This window comes from Notothenia rossii (genome assembly GCF_949606895.1).
Source record: "Notothenia rossii genome assembly, chromosome: 5".
NCBI classification, from domain to species: domain Eukaryota; kingdom Metazoa; phylum Chordata; class Actinopteri; order Perciformes; family Nototheniidae; genus Notothenia; species Notothenia rossii.
The window spans coordinates 346,341-367,518 of NC_136903.1; the positions used below are offsets into that span (position 1 = coordinate 346,341).

The 21,178-nt window shown below is 48.6% G+C and overlaps 1 protein-coding gene across 2 annotated transcripts in view; it reads right to left on the reverse strand.

Annotated features, from left to right (window-relative positions):
- Positions 1–21,178, reverse strand: part of LOC307039392 (sodium channel protein type 4 subunit alpha B-like) — an 85,684-nt gene that overhangs the window by 42,322 nt on the left and 22,184 nt on the right. For both annotated transcript variants that reach the window (XR_013808215.1, XM_079681417.1), the window contains exons 7-15: positions 19,440–19,525; positions 19,068–19,292; positions 18,920–18,983; positions 18,631–18,772; positions 12,574–12,777; positions 12,440–12,500; positions 12,012–12,250; positions 3,892–3,963; positions 3,203–3,289 (exon numbers count right to left, since the gene is read on the reverse strand). Coding sequence is in view for 1 of the 2 variants with exons in the window: in XM_079681417.1 (XP_079537543.1) it covers positions 3,203–3,289; positions 3,892–3,963; positions 12,012–12,250; positions 12,440–12,500; positions 12,574–12,777; positions 18,631–18,772; positions 18,920–18,983; positions 19,068–19,292; positions 19,440–19,525 (1,180 nt within the window). In the remaining variant the exon portion in view is untranslated. The remainder of the gene's footprint in view (positions 1–3,202; positions 3,290–3,891; positions 3,964–12,011; positions 12,251–12,439; positions 12,501–12,573; positions 12,778–18,630; positions 18,773–18,919; positions 18,984–19,067; positions 19,293–19,439; positions 19,526–21,178) is intronic.

Consider the following 21,178-nt stretch of genomic DNA (forward strand, 5'->3'; position numbering starts at 1 on the left):
TTCTCCATGTCTCTTCTACATCAACATGTGTCCCCTCTTCTTCATGTCTCTTCTACATCAACATGTGTCCCCTCTTCTCCATGTCTCTTCTACATCAACATGTGTCCTCTCTTCTCCATGTCTCTGCTACATCAACATGTGTCCTCTCTTCTTCATGTCTCTTCTACATCAACATGTGTCCCCTCTTCTCCATGTCTCTTCTACATCAACATGTGTCCCCTCTTCTCCATGTCTCTTCTACATCAACATGTGTCCCCTCTTCTTCATGTCTCTTCTACATCAACATGTGTCCCCTCTTCTTCATGTCTCTTCTACATCAACATGTGTCCCCTCTTCTTCATGTCTCTTCTACATCAACATGTGTCCCCTCTTCTTCATGTCTCTTCTACATCAACATGTGTCCCCTCTTCTCCATGTCTCCTCTACATCAACATGTGTCCCCTCTTCTCCATGTCTCCTCTACATCAACATGTGTCCCCTCTTCTTCATGTCTCTTCTACATCAACATGTGTCCCCTCTTCTCCATGTCTCCTCTACATCAACATGTGTCCCCTCTTCTTCATGTCTCTTCTACATCAACATGTGTCCCCTCTTCTCCATGTCTCCTCTACATCAACATGTGTCCCCTCTTCTTCATGTCTCTTCTACATCAACATGTGTCCCCTCTTCTCCATGTCTCCTCTACATCAACATGTGTCCCCTCTTCTCCATGTCTCTTCTACATCAACATGTGTCCCCTCTTCTTCATGTCTCTTCTACATCAACATGTGTCCCCTCTACTTCATGTCTCTTCTACATCAACATGTGTCCCCTCTTCTTCATGTCTCTTCTACATCAACATGTGTCCCCTCTTCTTCATGTCTCTTCTACATCAACATGTGTCCCCTCTTCTTCATGTCTCTTCTACATCAACATGTGTCCCCTCTTCTCCATGTCTCTTCTACATCAACATGTGTCCCCTCTTCTTCATGTCTCTTCTACATCAACATGTGTCCCCTCTTCTTCATGTCTCTTCTACATCAACATGTGTCCCCTCTTCTTCATGTCTCTTCTACATCAACATGTGTCCCCTCTTCTCCATGTCTCTTCTACATCAACATGTGTCCCCTCTTCTTCATGTCTCTTCTACATCAACATGTGTCCCCTCTTCTCCATGTCTCTTCTTCATCAACATGTGTCCCCTCTTCTCCATGTCTCTTCTACATCAACATGTGTCCCCTCTTCTCCATGTCTCTTCTACATCAACATGTGTCCCCTCTTCTTCATGTCTCTTCTACATCAACATGTGTCCCCTCTTCTCCATGTCTCTCCTACATCAACATGTGTCCCCTCTTCTTCATGTCTCTTCTACATCAACATGTGTTCCCTCTTCTTCATGTCTCTTCTACATCAACATGTGTCCCCTCTTCTTCATGTCTCTTCTACATCAACATGTGTCCCCTCTTCTTCATGTCTCTTCTACATCAACATGTGTCCCCTCTTCTTCATGTCTCTTCTACATCAACATGTGTCCCCTCTTCTTCATGCCTCTTCTACATCAACATGTGTCCCCTCTTCTTCATGTCTCTTCTACATCAACATGTGTCCTCTCTTCTTCATGTCTCTTCTACATCAGCATGTGTCCCCTCTTCTCCATGTCTCTTCTTAATCAACATGTGTCCCCTCTTCTCCATGTCTCTTCTACATCAACATGTGTCCCCTCTTCTTCATGTCTCTTCTACATCAACATGTGTCCCCTCTTCTCCATGTCTCTTCTACATTAACATGTGTCCCTCTTCCTCATGTCTCTTCTACATCAACATGTGTCCCCTCTTCTTCATGTCTCTTCTACATCAACATGTGTCCCCTCTTCTTCATGTCTCTTCTACATCAACATGTGTCCCCTCTTCTTCATGTCTCTCCTACATCAACATGTGTCCCCTCTTCTTCATGTCTCTTCTACATCAACATGTGTCCCCTCTTCTTCATGTCTCTTCTAAATCAACATGTGTCCCCTCTTCTCCATGTCTCTTCTACATCAACAAGTGTCCCCTCTTCTCCATGTCTCTTCTACATCAACATGTGTCCCCTCTTCTCCATGTCTCTTCTACATCAACATGTGTCCCCTCTTCTTCATGTCTCTTCTTCATCAACATGTGTCCCCTCTTCTCCATGTCTCTTCTACATCAACATGTGTCCCCTCTTCTTCATGTCTCTTCTACATCAACATGTGTCCCCTCTTCTCCATGTCTCTTCCTCATCAACAAGTGTCCCCTCTTCTCCATGTCTCTTCTACATCAACATGTGTCCCCTCTTCTCCATGTCTCTTCTACATCAACATGTGTCCCCTCTTCTTCATGTCTCTTCTACATCAACATGTGTCCCCTCTTCTCCATGTCTCTCCTACATCAACATGTGTCCCCTCTTCTTCATGTCTCTTCTACATCAACATGTGTCCCCTCTTCTTCATGTCTCTTCTACATCAACATGTGTCCCCTCTTCTTCATGTCTCTTCTACATCAACATGTGTCCCCTCTTCTTCATGTCTCTTCTACATCAACATGTGTCCCCTCTTCTCAATGTCTCTCCTACATCAACATGTGTCCCCTCTTCTTCATGTCTCTTCTACATCAACATGTGTTCCCTCTTCTCCATGTCTCTTCTACATCAACATGTGTCCCCTCTTCTCCATGTCTCTCCTACATCAACATGTGTCCCCTCTTCTTCACGTCTCTTCTACATCAACATGTGTCCCCTCTTCTTCATGTCTCTTCTACATCAACATGTGTCCCCTCTTCTCCATGTCTCTTCTACATCAACATGTGTCCCCTCTTCTCCATGTCTCTCCTACATCAACATGTGTCCCCTCTTCTTTATGTCTGTTCTACATCAACATGTGTCCCCTCTTCTCCATGTCTCTTCTACATCAACATGTGTCCCCTCTTCTTTATGTCTGTTCTACATCAACATGTGTCCCCTCTTCTTCATGTCTCTTCTACATCAACATGTGTCCCCTCTTCTTCACGTCTCTTCTACATCAACATGTGTCCCCTCTGCGTTCAGAGACTCTGAAACAGGAACAAAGACCCTTCTCTTTTTGATCCATCTCTATAAAAACCTGTCTGAAAATTAGCTGATCAGATGTTGGTCACTTTGTGATGTCGCAGCGTTGTTTTGGGTTGTGTAACAATTAGCCAATCACCAACCAATGTAACCAACTGACCAATAGGAGGAAGCGCAGGTTGATGATGTCGGCGAGAAGCAGCAGACTGATGAAGACGATGATGCTGTCATAGATGTTCCAGGATACCTGTAACCAAGGCAACAGAAACACATGTTACCATAGCAACAGCTATCATCACTGAGCCGCTGACAAACAGGAAGTCTCACCTGACCCGCTGACAAACAGGAAGTCTCACCTGAGCCCCTGACAAACAGGAAGTCTCACCTGTGCCGCTGACAAACAGGAAGTCTCACCTGAGCCGCTGACAAACAGGAAGTCTCACCTGAGCCGCTGACAAACAGGAAGTCTCACCTGAGCCGCTGACAAACAGGAAGTCTCACCTGACCCGGTGACAAACAGGAAGTCTCACCAGAGCCCCTGACAAACAGGAAGTCTCACCTGTGCCGCTGACAAACAGGAAGTCTCACCTGAGCCGCTGACAAACAGGAAGTCTCACCTGAGCCGCTGACAAACAGGAAGTCTCACTTGTGCCGCTGACAAACAGGAAGTCTCACCTGAGCTGCTCACAAACAGGAAGTCTCACCTGAGCCGCTGACAAACAGGAAGTCTCACCTGAGCCGCTGACAAACAGGAAGTCTCACCTGAACCGCTGACAAACAGGAAGTCTCACCTGAGTCGCTGACAAACAGGAAGTCTCACATGAGCCGCTCACAAACAGGAAGTCTCACCTGGAAATATCCGTACGGATCGAAGGCCACGAGTTTCAGGAGCATCTCAATGATAAAGATCACCGTGAAGACCTGATGGAGCACAGACAGGTGAAGACAGGTGGAGCACAGACAGGTGGAGCACAGACAGGTGGAGCACAGACAGGTGAAGACGGAAAGGTGGAGCACAGAGAGGTGAATACAGGTGAAGAGAAGTGGAGACAGACAGGTGGAGACAGACAGGTGGAGCACAGACAGGTGGAACACAGACAGGTGGAGCACAGACAGGTGAAGACAGAAAGGTGGAGCACAGACAGGTGGAGACAGGTGGAGACAGACAGGTGGAGACAGACAGGTGGAGCACAGACAGGTGGAGACAGACAGGTGGAGACAGACAGGTGGAGCACAGACAGGTGGAGCACAGACAGGTGAAGACAGGTGAAGAGAGACAGGTGGAGACAGACAGGTGGAGACAGACAGGTGGAGCACAGACAGGTGGAGCACAGACAGGTGGAGGACAGACAGGTGAAGAGAGGTGGAGACAGACAGGTGGAGGACAGACAGGTGAAGAGAGGTGGAGACAGACAGGTGGAGACAGACAGGTGGAGCACAGACAGGTGAAGACAGGTGAAGAGAGGTGGAGACAGACAGGTGGAGACAGACAGGTGGAGCACAGACAGGTGGAGGACAGACAGGTGGAGACAGACAGGTGGAGCACAGACAGGTGGAGCACAGACAGGTGAAGACAGACAGGTGGAGACAGACAGGTGGAGACAGACAGGTGGAGCACAGACAGGTGGAGACAGACAGGTGGAGACAGACAGGTGGAGCACAGACATGTGGAGCACAGACAGGTGCAGACAGACAGGTGGAGCACAGACAGGTGCAGACAGACAGGTGGAGCACAGACAGGTGAAGACAGACAGGTGAAGACAGACAGGTGAAGACAGACAGGTGGAGGACAGACAGGTGGAGCACAGACATGTGGAGCACAGACAGGTGGAGCACAGACAGGTGGAGCACAGACAGGTGAAGACAGGTGAAGAGAGACAGGTGGAGACAGACAGGTGGAGACAGACAGGTGGAGCACAGACAGGTGGAGGACAGACAGGTGTGGAGCACAGACATGTGGAGCACAGACAGGTGGAGCACAGACAGGTGAAGACAGACAGGTGGAGCACAGACAGGTGGAGCACAGACAGGTGAAGACAGAAAGGTGGAGCACAGACAGGTGGAGACAGGTGGAGACAGACAGGTGGAGACAGACAGGTGGAGCACAGACAGGTGGAGACAGACAGGTGGAGACAGACAGGTGGAGCACAGACAGGTGGAGCACAGACAGGTGAAGACAGGTGAAGAGAGACAGGTGGAGACAGACAGGTGGAGACAGACAGGTGGAGCACAGACAGGTGGAGGACAGACAGGTGAAGACAGGTGAAGAGAGGTGGAGACAGACAGGTGGAGACAGACAGGTGGAGCACAGACAGGTGAAGACAGGTGAAGAGAGGTGGAGACAGACAGGTGGAGACAGACAGGTGGAGCACAGCCAGGTGGAGCACAGACAGGTGGAGGACAGACAGGTGGAGACAGACAGGTGGAGCACAGACAGGTGGAGCACAGACAGGTGAAGACAGACAGGTGGAGACAGACAGGTGGAGACAGACAGGTGGAGCACAGACAGGTGGAGACAGACAGGTGGAGACAGACAGGTGGAGCACAGACAGGTGGAGCACAGACATGTGGAGCACAGACAGGTGCAGACAGACAGGTGGAGCACAGACAGGTGCAGACAGACAGGTGGAGCACAGACAGGTGAAGACAGACAGGTGGAGGACAGACATGTGGAGCACAGACAGGTGGAGCACAGACAGGTGGAGGACAGACAGGTGTGGAGCACAGACAGGTGGAGCACAGACAGGTGGAGCACAGACAGGTGGAGGACAGACAGGTGTGGAGCACAGACAGGTGGAGCACAGACAGGTGGAGCACAGACAGGTGGAGCACAGACATGTGGAGCACAGACAGGTGTGGAGCACAGACAGGTGGAGCACAGACAGGTGGAGCACAGACAGGTGGAGACAGACAGGTGGAGCACAGACAGGTGGAGACAGGTGAAGAGAGACAGGTGGAGACAGACAGGTGGAGCACAGACAGGTGGAGACAGACAGGTGGAGACAGACAGGTGGAGCACAGACAGTTGGAGCACAGACAGGTGGAGCACAGACAGGTGGAGGACAGACAGGTGAAGACAGACAGGTGGAGCACAGACAGGTGGAGACAGGTGAAGAGAGGTGGAGACAGACAGGTGGAGGACAGAAAGGTGGAGAACAGACAGGTGAAGACAGACAGGTGGAGCACAGACAGGTGGAGACAGACAGGTGGAGACAGACAGGTGGAGCACAGACAGGTGGAAACAGACAGGTGGAGACAGACAGGTGCAGACAGACAGGTGGAGCACAGACAGGTGAAGACAGAGAGGTGGAGACAGACAGGTGGAGCACAGACAGGTGCAGACAGACAGGTGGAGCACAGACATGTGGAGCACAGACATGTGGAACACAGACATGTGGAGCACAGACAGGTGAAGACAGATAGGTGGAGCACAGACAGGTGAAGACAGACAGGTGTGGAGCACAGACATGTGGAGCACAGACAGGTGGAGCACAGACAGGTGAAGACAGACAGGTGAAGACAGACAGGTGGAGGACAGACAGGTGGAGCACAGACATGTGGAGCACAGACAGGTGGAGGACAGACAGGTGGAGCACAGACAGGTGAAGACAGGTGGAGACAGACAGGTGGAGCACAGACAGGTGGAGACAGACAGGTGGAGCACAGACAGGTGGAGCACAGACAGGTGGAGGACAGACAGGTGTGGAGCACAGACAGGTGGAGCACAGACATGTGGAGCACAGATAGGTGTGGAGCACAGACATGTGGAGCACAGACAGGTGGAGCACAGACAGGTGAAGACAGACAGGTGAAGACAGACAGGTGGAGCACAGATAGGTGTGGAGCACAGACATGTGGAGCACAGACAGGTGTGGAGCACAGACAGGTGGAGCACAGACAGGTGGAGCACAGACAGGTGGAGCACAGACAGGTGGAGCACAGACAGGTGAAGACAGAAAGGTGGAGCACATAAAGGTGAAGACAGGTGGAGACAGACAGGTGGAGACAGACAGGTGGAGCACAGACAGGTGGAGACAGACAGGTGGAGCACAGACAGGTGGAGCACAGACAGGTGAAGACAGGTGAAGAGAGACAGGTGGAGACAGACAGGTGGAGCACAGACAGGTGGAGACAGACAGGTGGAGACAGACAGGTGGAGCACAGACAGTTGGAGCACGACAGGTGGAGCACAGACAGGTGAAGATAGGTGAAGAGAGGTGGAGACAGACAGGTGGAGCACAGACAGGTGGAGGACAGAAAGGTGGAGAACAGACAGGTGAAGACAGACAGGTGGAGACAGACAGGTGGAGCACAGACAGGTGAAGAGAGGTGGAGACAGACAGGTGGAGACAGACAGGTGGAGCACAGACATGTGGAGCACATACATGTGGAGCACAGACAGGTGCAGACAGATAGGTGGAGCACAGACAGATGAAGACAGACAGGTGCAGACAGACATGTGGAGCACAGACATGTGGAACACAGACATGTGGAGCACAGACAGGTGGAGCACAGACAGGTGGAGCACAGACAGGTGGAGCACAGACAGGTGGAGCACAGACAGGTTAAGACAGACAGGTGCAGACAGACATGTGGAGCACAGACATGTGGAGCACAGACAGGTGGAGCACAGACAGGTGGAGCACAGACAGGTGGAGCACAGACAGGTGGAGCACAGACAGGTGGAGCACAGACATGTGGAGCACAGACAGGTGGAGGACAGACAGGTGTGGAGCACAGACATGTGTGGAGCACAGACAGGTGGAGCACAGACAGGTGTGGAGCACAGACAGGTGGAGCACAGACAGGTGGAGCACAGACAGGTGGAGACAAGTGAAGACAGAAAGGTGGAGCACAGACAGGTGAAGACAGGTGGAGACAGACAGGTGGAGCACAGACAGGTGGAGACAGACAGGTGGAGCACAGACAGGTGGAGCACAGACAGGTGAAGACAGGTGAAGAGAGACAGGTGGAGACAGACAGGTGGAGACAGGTGAAGACAGAAAGGTGGAGCACAGACAGGTGGAGCACAGACAGGTGGAGACAGACAGGTGGAGACAGAAAGGTGGAGCACAGACAGGTGAAGACAGGTGGAGACAGACAGGTGGAGACAGACATGTGGAGCACAGACAGGTGGAGACAGACAGGTGGAGACAGACATGTGGAGCACAGACAGGTGGAGACAGACAGGTGGAGACAGACAGGTGGAGCACAGACAGGTGGAGACAGGTGAAGACAGAAAGGTGGATTACAGACAGGTGAAGACAGAAAGGTGGATCACAGACAGGTGAAGACAGGTGGAGACAGACATGTGGAGCACAGACAGGTGGAGACAGACAGGTGGAGCACAGACAGGTGGAGCACAGACAGGTGGAGACAGGTGAAGACAGAAAGGTGGAGCACAGACAGGTGAAGACAGGTGGAGACAGACAGGTGGAGAAAGACAGGTGGAGCACAGACAGGTGGAGACAGACAGGTGGAGACAGACAGGTGGAGCACAGACAGGTGGAGACAGACAGGTGGAGACAGACAGGTGGAGCGCAGACAGGTGGAGGACAGACAGGTGAAGAGAGGTGGAGACAGACAGGTGGAGACAGACAGGTGGAGCACAGACAGGTGGAGACAGACAGGTGGAGCACAGACAGGTGGAGCACAGACAGGTGGAGACAGACAGGTGGAGCACAGACAGGTGGAGCACAGACAGGTGAAGACAGGTGAAGACAGGTGAAGAGAGGTGGAGACAGACAGGTGGAGCACAGACAGGTGAAGACAGACAGGTGGAGACAGACAGGTGGAGCACAGACAGGTGGAGACAGACAGGTGGAGACAGACAGGTGGAGCACAGACAGGTGAAGACAGACAGGTGGAGACAGACAGGTGGAGCACAGACAGGTGGAGCACAGACAGGTGCAGACAGACAGGTGGAACACAGACATGTGGAGCACAGACAGGTGGAGCAGAGACAGGTGGAGCACAGAGAGGTGGAGCACAGACAGGTGGAGCACAGACAGGTGCAGACAGACAGGTGGAGACAGACAGGTGCAGACAGACAGGTAGAGACAGACAGGTGGAGCACAGACAGGTGCAGACAGACAGGTGGAGCACAGACAGGTGGAGACAGACAGGTGGAGCACAGACATGTGGAGCACAGACAGGTGGAGCAGAGACAGGTGGAGCACAGACAGGTGGAGCACAGACAGGTGGAGCACAGACAGGTGCAGACAGACAGGTGCAGACAGACAGGTAGAGACAGACAGGTGAAGACAGAAAGGTGGAGCACAGACAGGTGAAGACAGGTGGAGACAGACAGGTGGAGCACAGACAGGTGGAGACAGACAGGTGGAGCACAGACAGGTGGAGCACAGACAGGTGGAGCACAGACAGGTGGAGGACAGACAGGTGAAGACAGGTGAAGAGAGGTGGAGACAGACAGGTGGAGCACAGACAGGTGGAGACAGACAGGTGGAGACAGACAGGTGGAGCACAGACAGGTGGAGCACAGACAGGTGGAGCATAGACAGGTGGAGGACAGACAGGTGGAGACAGACAGGTGGAGCACAGACAGGTGAAGACAGACAGGTGGAGACAGACAGGTGGAGCACAGACAGGTGGAGACAGACAGGTGGAGCACAGACAGGTGGAGACAGACAGGTGGAGCACAGACAGGTGAAGACAGACAGGTGGAGACAGACAGGTGGAGCACAGACAGGTGAAGACAGACAGGTGGAGACAGACAGGTGAAGACAGACAGGTGAAGACAGACAGGTGGAGGACAGACAGGTGAAGACAGACAGGTGTGGAGCACAGACAGGTGGAGCACAGACAGGTGGAGACAGACATGTGGAGCACAGACAGGTGAAGACAGACAGGTGTGGAGCACAGACAGGTGGAGCACAGACAGGTGAAGACAGACAGGTGGAGGACAGACAGGTGAAGACAGACAGGTGTGGAGCACAGACAGGTGTGGAGCACAGATATGTGGAGCACAGACAGGTGAAGACAGACAGGTGTGTAGCACAGACAGGTGTGGAGCACAGACAGGTGGAGCACAGACAGGTGGAGGACAGACAGGTGGAGCACAGACATGTGGAGCACAGACAGGTGAAGACAGACAGGTGTGGAGCACAGACAGGTGGAGCACAGACAGGTGGAGCACAGACAGGTGGAGCACAGACAGGTGCAGACAGACAGGTGGAGCACAGACATGTGGAGCACAGACATGTGGAGCACAGACAGGTGCAGACAGACAGGTGAAGACAGACAGGTGGAGGACAGACAGGTGGAGCACAGACAGGTGGAGGACAGACAGGTGTGGAGCACAGACAGGTGGAGCACAGACAGGTGGAGCACAGACAGGTGAAGACAGACAGGTGGAGCACAGACAGGTGTGGAGCACAGACATGTGGAGCACAGACAGGTGTGGAGCACAGACAGGTGGAGCACAGACAGGTGGAGCACAGACAGGTGAAGACAGAAAGGTGGAGCACAGACAGGTGAAGACAGGTGGAGACAGACAGGTGGAGCACAGACAGGTGGAGACAGACAGGTGGAGACAGACAGGTGGAGACAGGTGAAGACAGGTGAAGAGAGACAGGTGGAGACAGACATGTGGAGACAGACAGGTGGAGACAGAAAGTTGGAGCACAGACAGGTGGAGCACAGACAGGTGGAGGACAGATAGGTGAAGACAGACAGGTGGAGCACAGACAGGTGGAGACAGGTGAAGAGAGGTGGAGACAGACAGGTGGAGCACAGACAGGTGGAGGACAGAAAGGTGGAGAACAGACAGGTGAAGACAGACAGGTGGAGACAGACAGGTGGAGCACAGACAGGTGAAGCCAGACAGGTGGAGACAGACAGGTGCAGACAGACAGGTGGAGCACAGACATGTGGAGCACATACATGTGGAGACAGACAGGTGCAGACAGACAGGTGGAGCACAGACATGTGGAGCACATACATGTGGAGACAGACAGGTGGAGACAGACAGGTGGAGCACAGACAGGTGCAGACAGACAGGTGGAGCACAGACAGGTGGAGCACAGACAGGTGCAGACAGACAGGTGGAGCACAGACAGGTGAAGACAGACAGGTGGAGACAGACAGGTGGAGCACAGACAGGTGCAGACAGACAGATGAAGACAGACAGGTGGAGCACAGACAGGTGGAGACAGACAGGTGGAGACAGACAGGTGAAGCACAGACAGGTGGAGCAGGAGATTTGTCACATTTTTCTGGGTGCAACCCACAAACTCATCCCACACATGGTATGTAAATAAAGAGAGTCTAAGATGTATTGCCAAGAAGCATTGTTACAACAAAGAAATAATCTACTGGTAGAAATTAAAATCAATGTTGATATGGCGTAATTTGAATTAAATACACTATTTAATTTAAATCAGTTTTATTCTGAAAAACCGGAAGTTCACACTAACTATTAACTTAACACTTTTATTCAGAAAATTCTTCACTTTCGGTTAGCATTAGCATGTGGCGAAATGCTACGTTTTCAAACCGTGAATCGAAGGTGAAATTACATGTGATGTTGTACACTGAGCACACTGGGATTAGCACTCATTTATTGCCGCTGAATTACGTTAATCAGGGAATGTTTAAATAACCGCAGACACCAGAATGATGTAATTTAGCAACAGAAAAAGGCAGGAATTGCATTGGACCCGCCCCCCACGACCCCGGCCAATAGGAGAAGACCTCAGATGACAACAGGAAGGGCAAGCAAAGAATCGATCTCTTCTACCCCCTGACCTGAACTGACCGGTCACATGAGGAGAGCGCCTCCCCTCGCACATTTCATTTGTACACCACCGCATCTTTTGTGTAATTAAATGCTGTTAACTTTTATAAGCTTCCCTTTTCAGTCTCTCCTGCCTTCAGGGTTCTAGAATTACTTACACTACCAAACACACATTTCCTTCCTTTTTGTGTTAAGTTTATATGGTCCCACTCACCAGTTGTACGTAATTCAACATGGAGCTAAACTGCGGCGTCATGGGGAAATGTTCCAGAGACATGAAGATGGTGTTGATAACGAGGCAGAGCACGACCCCGAGGTCGAACAGCGGGTCCCTCACCAGGGCCTGGAGCCGCTGTTTGAGCCCCTGCCAGCAGCCACAGCACTTCCACTTCAGGAGGACTTTAGAGGTGACGGAGCAGCAAGCAGGACACGAGCGCTGGACCTCCTCCAACCCTGAAACACAACCAGCTGCAGGAACCTGTTTCTGTGTGGGACCCTGAAGGCAGCATCGCCCTGGTCCAATGGGGTGGCTCCATGTGATTTTAGAGTATTGAAGAAAGCTTGTGTGTGTGTGTGTGTGTGTGTGTGTGTGTGTGTGTGTGTGTGTGTGTGTGTGTGTGTGTGTGTGTGTTGTGTGTGTACCTTCCATGCTGTCCTTCTTCTCCCCCTCTGGTTCCTGTGAGAGCGCCGCCCTGCTGGCTGTCTGTTGAAACAGCACCAGGTGTTATTAAAGCTTTATAAAGTGTGATGGTGTCTGGGAACTGAACTGATCTCACCTCCTCTTCCTCGCTCCTCTTTATCGCCTCCAGGATCTGACTGAACTCTTCTTCTCTCTGCTTTGATTCGCTGACCGCCGCACCCTGCTGCTCGCCGGCTGCCAAGGCAACCACCGCCACGATGAGGCTGAGGACAAAGAACCCAGCGGGGAAAACGACGAGCAGGAAGAAAGTGAGGTAGGGTTTACCTGAGGATCGCAACACCTGTGGAGGGACGGGAGGTTATTACTAACTAGTGACCAACCCTAACACCTGTGGACAGAGCGGAGGTTATAACTAACTAGTGACTAACACTAACACCTGTGGACAGACGGTAGGTTATTACTAACTAGTGACTAACACTAACACCTGTGGACAGACGGTAGGTTATAACTAACTAGTGACTAACACTAACACCTGTGGACAGAGCGGAGGTTATAACTAACTAGTGACTAACACTAATGCCTGTGGACAGAGCAGAGGTTATAACTAACTAGTGACTAACACTAACACATGTGGACAGACGGTAGGCTAATACTAACTAGTGACTAACCCTAACACATGTGGACAGAGAGGAGGTTATAACTAACTAGTAACTAACCCTAACACCTGTGGACAGAGCAGAGGTTATAACTAACTAGTGACTAACACTAACTCCTGTGGACAGACGGTAGGTTGTTACTAACTAGTGACTAACCCTAACACATGTGGACAGAGAGGAGGTTATAACTAAGTATTAACTAACACTAACACCTGTGGACAGAGCAGAGGTTATAGTGACTAACACCTGTTGACAGATGGGAGGTTATAACTAACTAGTGACTAACACTAACACCTGTGGACAGAGCGGAGGTTATAACTAACTAGTGACTAACCCTAACACATGTGGACAGAGAGGAGGTTATAACTAACTAGTAACTAACCCTAACACATGTGGACAGAGCAGAGGTTATAACTAACTAGTGACTAACACTAACACCTGTGGACAGAGCGGAGGTTATAACTAACTAGTGACTAACACTAACACCTGTGGACAGAGCGGAGGTTATAACTAACTAGTAACTAGCCCTAACCCCTGTTGACAGATGGGAGGTTATAACTAACTAGTGACTAACACTAACACCTGTGGACAGAGCGGAGGTTATAACTAACTAATGACTAACCCTAACACATGTGGACAGAGAGGAGGTTATAACTAACTAGTAACTAACCCTAACACATGTGGACAGAGCAGAGGTTATAACTAACTAGTGACTAACACTAACACCTGTGGACAGAGCGGAGGTTATAACTAACTAGTGACTAACACTAACACCTGTGGACAGAGCGGAGGTTATAACTAACTAGTGACTAACCCTAACACATGTGGACAGAGAGGAGGTTATAACTAACTAGTAACTAGCCCTAACCCCTGTGGACAGAGCGGAGGTTATAACTAACTAGTGACTAACACTAACACCTGTGGACAGAGCGGAGGTTATAACTAACTAGTGACTAACACTAACACATGTGGACAGACGGTAGGCTATTACTAACTAGTGACTAACCCTAACACATGTGGACAGAGAGGAGGTTATAACTAACTAGTAACTAACACTAACACCTGTGGACAGAGCAGAGGTTATAACTAACTAGTGACTAACACCTGTGGACAGAGAGGAGGTTATAACTAACTAGTGACTAACACTAACACCTGTGGACAGACGGTAGGTTATAAATAACTAGTGACTAACACTAACACCTGTGGACAGACAGTAGGTTATAACTAACTAATGACTAACACTAACACCTGTGGACAGACGGTAGGTTATAACTAACTAGTGACTAACACTAACACCTGTGGACAGAGCGGAGGTTATAAATAACTAGTGACTAACACATGTGGACAGACGGTAGGCTATTACTAACTAGTGACTAACCCTAACACATGTGGACAGAGAGGAGGTTATAACTAACTAGTGACTAACACTAACACCTGTGGACAGAGAGGAGGTTATAACTAACTAGTGACTAACACTAACACCTGTGGACAGACGGTAGGTTATAAATAACTAGTGACTAACACTAACACCTGTGGACAGACAGTAGGTTATAACTAACTAATGACTAACACTAACACCTGTGGACAGACGGTAGGTTATAACTAACTAGTGACTAACACTAACACCTGTGGACAGAGCGGAGGTTATAAATAACTAGTGACTAACACATGTGGACAGACGGTAGGCTATTACTAACTAGTGACTAACCCTAACACATGTGGACAGAGAGGAGGTTATAACTAACTAGTAACTAGCCCTAACACCTGTGGACAGAGCGGAGGTTATAACTAACTAGTGACTAACAAAAACTCATGTGGACAGACGGTAGGTTATTACTAACTAGTGACTAACCCTAACACATGTGGACAGAGAGGAGGTTATAACTAACTAGTAACTAACACTAACACCTGTGGACAGAGCGGAGGTTATAACTAACTAGTGACTAACACCTGTGGACAGAGAGGAGGTTATAACTAACTAGTGACTAACACTAACACCTGTGGACAGACGGTAGGTTATAACTAACTAGTGACTAACACTAACACCTGTGGACAGACGGTAGGTTATAACTAACTAGTGACTAACACTAACACCTGTGGACAGAGCGGAGGTTATAACTAACTAGTGAATAACACATGTGGATAGATGGGAGGTTATAACTAACTAGTGACTAACACTAACACATGTGGACAGAGCGGAGGTTATTACTAACTAGTGACTTACCCTAACACATGTGGACAGAGAGGAGGTTAAAACTAACTAGTAACTAACCCTAACACCTGTGGACAGAGCGGAGGTTATAACTAACTAGTGACTAACACTAACACCTGTGGACAGACGGTAGGTTATAACTAACTAGTGACTAACACTAACACCTGTGGACAGAGCGGAGGTTATAACTAACTAGTGACTAACACTAACACCTGTTGACAGAGCGGAGGTTCTAACTAACTAGTGACTAACACTTGTGGACAGACGGTAGGCTATTACTAACTAGTGACAAACCCTAACACCTGTGGACAGAGCGGAGGTTATAACTAACTAGTGACTAACACTAACTCATGTGGACAGACGGTAGGTTATTACTAACTAGTGACTAACACATGTGGACAGACGGTAGGCTATTACTAACTAGTGACAAACCCTAACACATGTGGACAGAGAGGAGGTTATAACTAACTAGTAACTAACACCTGTGGACAGAGCGGAGGTTATAACTAACTAGTGACTAACACCTGTGGACAGATGGGAGGTTATAACTAACTAGTGACTAACACCATCACCTGTGGACATACGGTAGGTTATAACTAACTAGTGACTAACACTAACACCTGTGGACAGACGGTAGGTTATAACTAACTAGTGACTAACACTAACACCTGTGGACAGAGCAGAGGTTATAACTAACTAGTGACAAACACATGTGGACAGATGGGAGGTTATAACTAACTAGTGACTAACACTAACACCTGTTGACAGAGCGGATGTTATAACTAACTAGTGACTAACACTAACACCTGTGGACAGAGCGGAGGTTATAACTAACTAGTAACTAACACCTGTGGACAGATGGGAGGTTATAACTAACTAGTGACTAACACTAACACCTGTGGACAGACGGGAGGTTATAACTAACTAGTGACTAACACTAACACCTGTGGACGGGTGGGAGGTTATAACTAACTAGTGACTAACACCTGTGGACAGACGGTAGGTTATAACTAACTAGTGACTAAGACTAACACCTGTGGACAGACGGGAGGTTATAACTAACTAGTGACTAACACAAACACCTGTGGACAGACAGTAGGTTATAACTAACTAGAGACATCATCAGTCATGTGACGCTCATGTTTGTTTGTAGCCTTTATTTAACCAGGTGAAAATCCCATTGAGATCAACGATCTCTTTTTCAAGGGAGACCTGCAGCACATTGGTTACACATTAAAAAAAACAGAAAACAAAAAGGACATCAATCCAACATAATTACAGGGGTATACATTAGCAACCTATTCACAATGACAGATATTTAATAACATTTCCTCTATCCGAGCTTTGAAATGATGCAGGGGAACCAAAATGCTCAGTTAAAAAAGAAATCGCATAGTGTTCCAAGCTAGAGGAGCAGCACAAATAAAAGCTTTAGTACCTAAAACAGTCCTAGCACTTGGCACATGTAATAAAAACACATCCTGGGATCTCAGGCAATAGCTACTTGCCACTCTCTGTGGGATCAAAGAGCATATATAAGTTGGTAGTTTACCCAACATGGCTTTGTAGATGAACATGCACAAATGCACAACCTTGACAAGACTGAGCTGCTTTTCCTTCCGGGAAAAGATTGTCCCACTCTTGACCCAACAATCAACATCGGCCCCTCTGTTGTTTCCCCGACTCAGACTGCAAGGAATCTGGGTGTGATCCTAGATAACAAACTGTCCTTCACTGCAAACATCGCTGCTACAACCCGCTGCTGCAGATACACTCTTTACAACATCAGGAAGATACGTCCCCAGCTGACCCAGAAAGCCCCGCAGGTTCTGGTCCAGGCTCTCGTCATCTCACCTCCGCTCCCTTCACTGGCTTCCAGTAACTGCTAGAATCCACTTCAAGACTCTGGTACTTGCGTACCATGCTGCGAATGGATCTGGCCCTTCCTACATCCAGGACATGGTTAAACCGTACACCCCAGCACGTGTACTCCGCTCTGCATCAGCCAAACAGCTCGCTGCACCCGCACTGCGAGGGGGACCCAAGTTCCCATCAGCAGAAACACGTGGGTTTGCTATCCTGGCTCCAAAATGGTGGAATGAGCTCCCCATTGAAATCAGGACAGCAGAAAGATTACACATCTTCTTCAGACTGAAAACTCATCTCTTTAGACTCCACTTCCAGAGATAGAATTACTAACAAAGCACTTATATACTAATAAAGGACTGGCTGATCTAAAGCCAGTTGAGTAGCACTTGAAATGTTTGGCTCTATGAAACCTGATGTACTTATATGATTCTGATTTCTTCAAGTTTGTATCTTGTTGGTCGAACGCACTTATTGTAAGTCGCTTTGGATAAAAGCCTCAGCTAAATGTGATGTAATGTAATGTAATAAAATGACTGAGCCTCCGTATAGTTAGTGAAGGCAGACCTGCCCTGGCATATAGGGTACAGTGATGAGTTAGTGCTTTACAGTTAGTAACAAATCTCAGGGCACTGTGATAGGCAGCATCTAACTTGTTCAGGCAATGGGCAGGTACATTCATATAGATCAGATCACCATAGTCCAGCTCAGGTAAAAAGGTCACAGTGACTAGCCTTTTCCTGGCTTCAAGCGAGAAACAGGACTTGTTTCTGAAAAAGAAACCTAGCCTGACCCTCAGCTTTTTAAGCAGATTAATGACCTGAAGTTTAAAAGTGAGACAATCATCAAGCCAGATACCAAGGCATTTGTAACAGGTAACCACTCCAAGTACTTGTCCTTGCATAGTAACAATATCTAAAGCAGTGTCTGTAGTCTTAGCTTTTGAAAATAGTATTTCCTTGATTTTCTCAACATTTAAAAGAAGCTTGAGTTCAGAGAGCTGAGTCTGAATAATGTTAAAAACAGCCTGTAATTTAACACCAGCCTCCTGAATGGAGGGACCTGCACAGTACATCACGGTATCATCCGCATAAAAATGTAAAGTAGCTTCATCCACATTTTCACCTAAACTATTGATGTAGATGGAGAATAAAAGTGGACCTAAAACAGAACCTTGAGGAACACCATTAGTAATGTTTAACCACTCAGAAGACAGCCCATCAAAGTGAACACATTGGGACCTTTCAGAGAGGTAGTTCACAAACCACCCCACTGCATGGCTGGGTATGCCAATACTGAGTAGCCTCTGCTTTAAGATGCGATGATCGACGGTGTCAAACGCTTTGGACAGGTCAATAAATAGAGCTGCACAACTCTGCTTATTATCTAAGACACTCTTAATGTCATTCACCTCTTTCATTTTGGCAGTGATGCTCATCATCAGTCATGTGACGCTCACCTGCAGCATCAGGTTTGCCCAGAGGTCCTTGCTCACCAGCCGGACCACAGACAGCAGGGACCAGCGTAACGAGTCGAAGCTGGTGTATCCGTAGTCAGGGTTACTCCCCGTCCTGATACACCTGTACCCTCGAGGACAGACCCTGAACACATCATCATCATCATCATCATCATCATCATCATCATCATCATCATCATCATCATCATCAGCACCTTCATCATCATCATCACCTTCATCATCATCACCCCCATCATACATGTCAGTATTGACATTGAATTTGAAAACGTACCCGGCATTAGAGGTGTTTCCACACAGCAGAGCGTCCCTTTGATCGGGCAGGTAGTATAAGTTTGCTAGAGGGCAGAGAGACAGTCTTCATCACAACCATATTCTTCATCATCATCACCATATAGTCATCTTCATCACCATCACCATACCATGGTCGTTGATGTACTTGGCGTAGTTGTACTGGCTGTAGTTGTACTGGGAGCTCTGGTTGTCTGAGGACTCTGGCGGCCACGCCACACACTTATGTTTCAGGTCTCCCATGAAGAGATGCTGACCAATCAGAGCGCAGAGGCCAAAGAAAAAAAGCATCAGAGCGATGACACCACCGAGTCTCTTCACTGATTGGACGAGATCTCCAACAGTCTTCTTGAGACCTGAGAGGGGCGTGGTTTGAAACTGCTACCTTAAAACCCTCTCGTGAACAATAATCTACCTACAGGCATGCACACACACACAGGCACACACACACACACACACACACACACACACACACACACACACACACACACACACACACTGACCTGGGATGACTGGGATGATCTTCAGCACACGAGCGACTGAGCCCAGCACAGTAAATATCCTCACATTTAAAACCTGTGTCAGATATCTGAAACAACAAACCAAACCACAATCTCATGAAAACAGCAAAAACAGAAACACAAAAGGACTACTGTAGTGTATGACCCCCATAGTTATATGAATGCCGTAGAGCTGAAAGAAGATGTAATAAGGACAAATTACAAGTCTCTTTTCAAATGCTGAGGCAGTGTTGGCGTCTCTACCAGAAAACTGTGAAAGAGGCAAAAAGAAAACGTTTCTCTGACATCATTCTTTTAAACTGTCACAAACCTTGTGTACTGTTTCAGACAATAGATTCAGTTCTTACTGCCCCTCAGACTACCTGTGTGGAGACCTCCCCTGCAGTCTGTGAAAATATTCTTCAATTTTTTATTAATAAAGTCACTTCAACTAGGACTCAAATGACTGCTCCATCAAACGACACCTCTGCCTCTGCCCCCTGCTTTGCTGTGTTTGACCGTTTGGAGCCTATGACTCTGTCCTCTGCAGGAGATTGTCTCCTAAATAAAGCCCTCTGGTTCTCCAACCGAACCTGTCCCTCCTTGATTTTTTAAAGAGGTATTCCCCACTATAGGACCTTTTGTTCTTGACGTTTTAACAGCAGTTTGCTCACAGGGGTTGTTCCGGAAAATTGGAAACATGCAGTTGTGCAACCACTTATTAAGAAACCTAGTCTGGATCCCACAGGTCTTGTAAACTTTAGGCCCATTTCCAAATTGCCTTTTATGTCCAAAATCCTAGAGAAGATTGTATACAGTCAACTTCTCGCTTCTCTGGAAGAGCACAAGGTACTTGAGGTCTTCCAATCAGCACGGAATCAGCTCTTTTAAGAGTTTTTAATGATATCCTTTTAGCAACAGACTCAGGTGAATGCATTATCCTTTTACTCCTTGATCTAACAGCCGCTTTTGATACAGTGGACCATGAGATCCTGATAGCTGGTTTGGAGCAGTGGGTGGGCATAGGGGCAAAGCCCTCGAATGGTTTAGGTCGTATCTGACTGGTAGGACTTTCTGCGTCAGCCTTGGGGACTCTGAGTCCTCGTCTGCTCCTCTCCTTTGTGGGGTTCCACAGGGCTCAGTGTTAGGCCCCCTGTTGTTCTCCCTTTATTTGCTCCCTCTTGGGCCCATTCTTAGGAAGCACGGTATCGCTTTCCATTGCTATGCAGACGATTGCCAAATATATGTGCCACTTAAAAAGAACGACTCATATTCAATTAAACCGCTGTTAAACTGCCTTGAAGACATTCAATCCTTGATGTCATGCAATGTCCTGGATGTCTTTTTTTAAATTAAATGATGACAAAACCAAAGTGATGGTTGTTGGTGCCCCTCGGACCACTCCTATAGACCTAGGACCCCTGGGCCACTCAACCAGGCCTACCATCACAAATCTTGGGATAAAGATGGACCCTGACCTCAAACTTGACAGCCAGATCAAGGCAGTTGTTAAAAACAGCTTCTTCCACCTCAGGCAGCTAGCCAAAATAAAGCCTTTGTTAAATAGTGATCTTTTTGAAACGGTAATCCATGCCTTCATCACCTCCCACTTGGATTATTGTAATGCCCTATATATGGGGATAAGTGCCTCCTCCCTTGCTCGCCTGCAGATGGTGCAAAACGCAGCAGCACGGCTCCTAACTGGCACACTCTGCTGCCGCCCCTAACCTCCCACTCCCACT